Source organism: Verticillium dahliae, genomic scaffold (assembly GCF_000150675.1).
Source record: "Verticillium dahliae VdLs.17 supercont1.3 genomic scaffold, whole genome shotgun sequence".
Classification (NCBI taxonomy): domain Eukaryota; kingdom Fungi; phylum Ascomycota; class Sordariomycetes; order Glomerellales; family Plectosphaerellaceae; genus Verticillium; species Verticillium dahliae.
Window position 1 is genome coordinate 1,131,971 of NW_009276940.1, and position 3,879 is coordinate 1,135,849.

The window sequence follows — 3,879 nt, forward strand, 5'->3', positions numbered from 1 at the left end:
CCCGCGCAAACCGCCACCGCCTCCGTGTCGGCAAAGATTCCCACGCCTCGAGAGGCGCCGCGCACCGTGACAATCCCTGCCGTCGTCGTCCTCGTGCTGGGCCGCCACGGCGCGCGCCAGCAGCGGCGGCTCGGCCTCGAGCTCGGCCTCGGTCGCGACGCGTCCGTCGGCGGGGTCGTGCTCCTGCTTCGGGCGGCGCTCGGGGCCCGGCACGGGCGTCTCGGACTGGCCCCTGTCGATGCCCTGGGGGACGACGAAGCCAAAGTGCCAGTCGAGCTCGTCGCGGAGGGCCGACGTCAGGGGCTTCTCGGCCGTCAGCCAGAGCGACGAGGCCGTCGAGGCGTCGGCGCCGACGGCTTCCTTGAAGTAGAGCACACGCGGGGAGCCGCCGACGGCGGCGCCGAGGAGCTCAATGGTGGCGGCGGCGAGCCAGGGGTCGCGGGGCGACTCGCGGCGGATCCAGCGGACCGTGATCGACGTGCTCATCTGCGTCATGACGGCCGTTGTGTAGGGGTGGGGCACGGTGCCGATCGTGTAGAGGGTCGACGAGTTGCGGTAGCGGGCCGGGGTGCCGATGTGCATGGGCGTCGACGAGACGCAGGGCGAGCAGTTTGGGTTGTTCGGCGGACACGAGGCCACCATGGGCGAGGGAGAGCACTGGGAGAGGTCCTCGGCGAGGTCCCAGGCGTCGGTGACCATGTAGGTCGAGTGGTGGGGCAGTGGTTTGAGGACGGCAATGCCACTTGTGAACGTGTTCTTGCCACGTCGTGTGGAGGTGGCTGTTGATGAGCTGGATGAGGCTCCTGAGCCCCTTGGCCGGGTCCTCCACAATTGCCGTGGCGACCTTGGCGAACTTGCCCTCAACGGTGTTGGCGTCGTACCATGCGATGGCTGCAGGCTTCTTGTAGACGACGAAGGTGTTCTTGGAGACAATGGCGAGCAGGTCCTTGGCCTGGGCGGCCTGGTCACTGGCCAGGATCTCCTTGATGGCGGCGGCCACCTCGGTCTGCGGCCCGGCGAGCAGTCCGCTGCCGAGCTTCTCCCAGCGCGTCAGCTTGGGGTACTCGGCGCGGCGAAACGAGGCCAGCAGAGGGTCCTCGCGCGAGCCCATGGGCAGCGTTGTGTAGTATGTCAGCAGGCCGCCGCCCATGTTCTCCCAAGCCAGCCAGCGCATCAGGTCTGCCCTGAGGCCGGCGTCCAAGGTGGCGCGCTGGACGTCGGCGAACAGAGGGTTCTGCATGGCCTCGGCAGCGCTCAGTATGACGGGCCTGAAACCCTGCGCCCACCATGCCCTCCTCCAGGTGAGCAACAGATCGCTTTCGGCGTCCTTGAGGGCATCGTCCTTCTTGATGGTCGCATCGTAATAGCAGTAGATAGGGGGGCGCTCTTTCAAGGGAGGCAGCAGCGAGCGGTCTTCGTCGAGGGTCAAGGAGGAGGAGAAGGGCACAGAGAGCCACTTCCAGTCGGCCCACCAGGAGCTCTCATCGTATGTATCATTCTTCTGGCGCGGCGGCGGGTGGGAGGGCTGCTTGAAGGGGTTGAGGACGCTCTGGGCGAATGGGATCTTGATCGTGGGTATCTTTGGGATGTGCTCGGTGTATCTGGTGAGCTGCGAATCGGGCGACAGGGCGTTCGGCAGGCTGATGAGGAGGGACAGAACGGCAAAGATGGAGAAGCAGACGAGGAGGAAGGAAAGGCGACGGGTGCTGAGGCGGGGTAGGGAGCGTCCGAGAAGGGTATATTGCTTGGGCATGCTGGCGAAAGGCGCGAGGCGAGGCGATGGACAAGGTGAAATCGGAGGAGTCGACCGGGGGATGCTTGCGACAGGCCGTTCAGCGTTGTTCTCAACCAGGGGCGGTCATTGGGAATCGAGGCGATGTGGAACGGTGGTAGAAATAAACGTCGACCCGAGATATGGCGCAATTGAAAGGGAACTGATGTCGTTGAAGCGAAGAATGTTGTATGGTGGGGGTGTCTGAAGGAGGTTGAAGGTTTGAGCTATCGACTATCAACATACCTAAGGTACCTACTCTAGGTACCTTACCTTAGGTGGTAGGTAAGGTAGGTACATGCTGGTGTCGAGGCAACAACGGAAAGCCCGAGCCGAGCCTTTCCTGGGGGGGCGGGGGGGGGGGCTTCAGGGGTTCCAGGGGGCTGTTCCAGGGGGCAGCTCCAGGGCAGCTCCAGGGTGACGCAGCGCACCTCAGCGAGGACCTGCATGACGCGCCTGGCCGAAACGGGTTCGAGGTGCGGCTGTGGTGGCTCACTCGACCTGTACAGCCACTGAACCTGTACGGCAGCCCAAAGGTATGGGAAATGGAAGAAAGTCAAGCTTCAATGACAAGCTCTTTTTACACCACCACCACCACATGGGGATGGCGTATGACCCATAACGTGCCTACCTGCCTAGGTTTTCATAGTCACAGCAGCATAGTCACGCCATATACCAACAAGCACACTCCAGACCCAGGCACATACCCCCAAAGGACGACAACATCCCCCTCAGGAAATGCCAGACCAGCCCGAGATGAAGGTCGACCCCGCGAGAGCCAAGGCTCTCACGACTCAGCTCGAATCCGTCACAGCCCGCCTCACCTCCGCAGCCAAGGGCCGCCCCGTCCGGCTCGTGGCCGTCTCCAAGCTCAAGCCCGCCAATGACATACTCGCCCTGCACCGCGACGCCTCGGTCGTGCACTTTGGCGAAAACTACGCCCAGGAGCTCATCCAAAAGGTCGACCTCCTGCCCAGCACGCTGCGCTGGCACTTCATCGGCGGCCTGCAGTCGGGCCACGCCAAGAAGCTCGCCCACATCCCCAACCTCTTCTGCGTCTCGAGCGTCGACTCGCTGAAGAAGGCGAGGCTGCTGAACAGTGCGCGCGCCGACCTGCTGGCCCGCGGGCAGGGCGTCGACAAGCTCAACGTCCACGTCCAGGTCAACACGTCCGGCGAGGAGGCCAAGTCCGGCGCCGCGCCCGGCGACGAGACGGTCGCTCTCTGCCGCGCCATCGAAGACGAGTGCCCGGCGCTGAACCTGCTCGGCCTCATGACCATTGGTGCCATTGCGCGGAGCAAGGCGACGACGGCCGAGACGGAGAATGAAGACTTTCTCGCTCTCAAGGAGCAGAGGGATCTCGTGCGCAAGGAACTCGGACTGGAACGGGAGCTCGAGCTGAGCATGGGCATGAGCAACGACTTTGAGGGCGCCGTCGCCATGGGCAGCGATGAAGTTAGGATCGGCAGCACCATTTTCGGCGAGAGGGGGCCCAAGAGCGAGGCTCAAGTCTCGGTTTAGTCGCTGAGCTGTTCATCATCATCACCATCATCCTCATCATCAGGGAGAAGCGCAAAAAAGGGGCAAAGGGGGGACCACATTTGGAATAAGGTGGCAACCGAAATTCTGTACAATCAAAGACAAGTCTTGGATTCTTGAAAATTTGGTGATAACAACAGCTTCAACCCAACTCGAATTGGATCAGCGGGAATGACTGGTATCCTCCATGCTCCCTCCAACCGCCCCCCCCCCCCTTCCTGTACTCCGTTTTTGCTGTAGCATGCTCAGAAAAACCAACCACACTAGATGAATCACAAATGCGCCCGCCGACGTACATTCGCGCACCGGGGTATTTACGCCACCATGACGTTCGAAAAGGCGTCCGAGATCTGGTCCCGGCTCGGTGGTGACGGCTTGTCGAGGCCCATGTTGATGCCAACTGCCAGACGCTCCTCCATGAGGCTCATCAACGTTTATCGCACAGTCCAGCCCACCCCCGAGTTTGTATACGGAAGAATGGTAAAGGGCATGGGGATGGGTTCTGGAGGAGAATTAAGCTTGTGTAAAAAAGGGAGATGGGGGGATTACGACCGGGCATGACGGCTGAC

At 62.1% G+C, this 3,879-nt stretch overlaps 2 protein-coding genes across 2 annotated transcripts; one reads left to right on the forward strand and one right to left on the reverse strand.

The window, feature by feature from the left end:
* Window positions 1-409: 409 nt before the first annotated feature.
* Window positions 410-1,753, reverse strand: VDAG_01982 (uncharacterized protein; the record flags this gene model as incomplete). The annotated part of the gene is made up of 1 exon (XM_009658011.1): window positions 410-1,753. One exon carries the CDS (start codon window positions 1,751-1,753, stop codon window positions 410-412), a length of 1,344 nt encoding a protein of 447 aa, XP_009656306.1.
* Window positions 1,754-2,509: 756 nt separating this feature from the next.
* VDAG_01983 (uncharacterized protein) lies at window positions 2,510-3,292 on the forward strand (the record flags this gene model as incomplete). The annotated part of the gene is made up of 1 exon (XM_009658012.1): window positions 2,510-3,292. One exon carries the CDS (start codon window positions 2,510-2,512, stop codon window positions 3,290-3,292), a length of 783 nt encoding a protein of 260 aa, XP_009656307.1.
* Window positions 3,293-3,879: the final 587 nt, after the last annotated feature.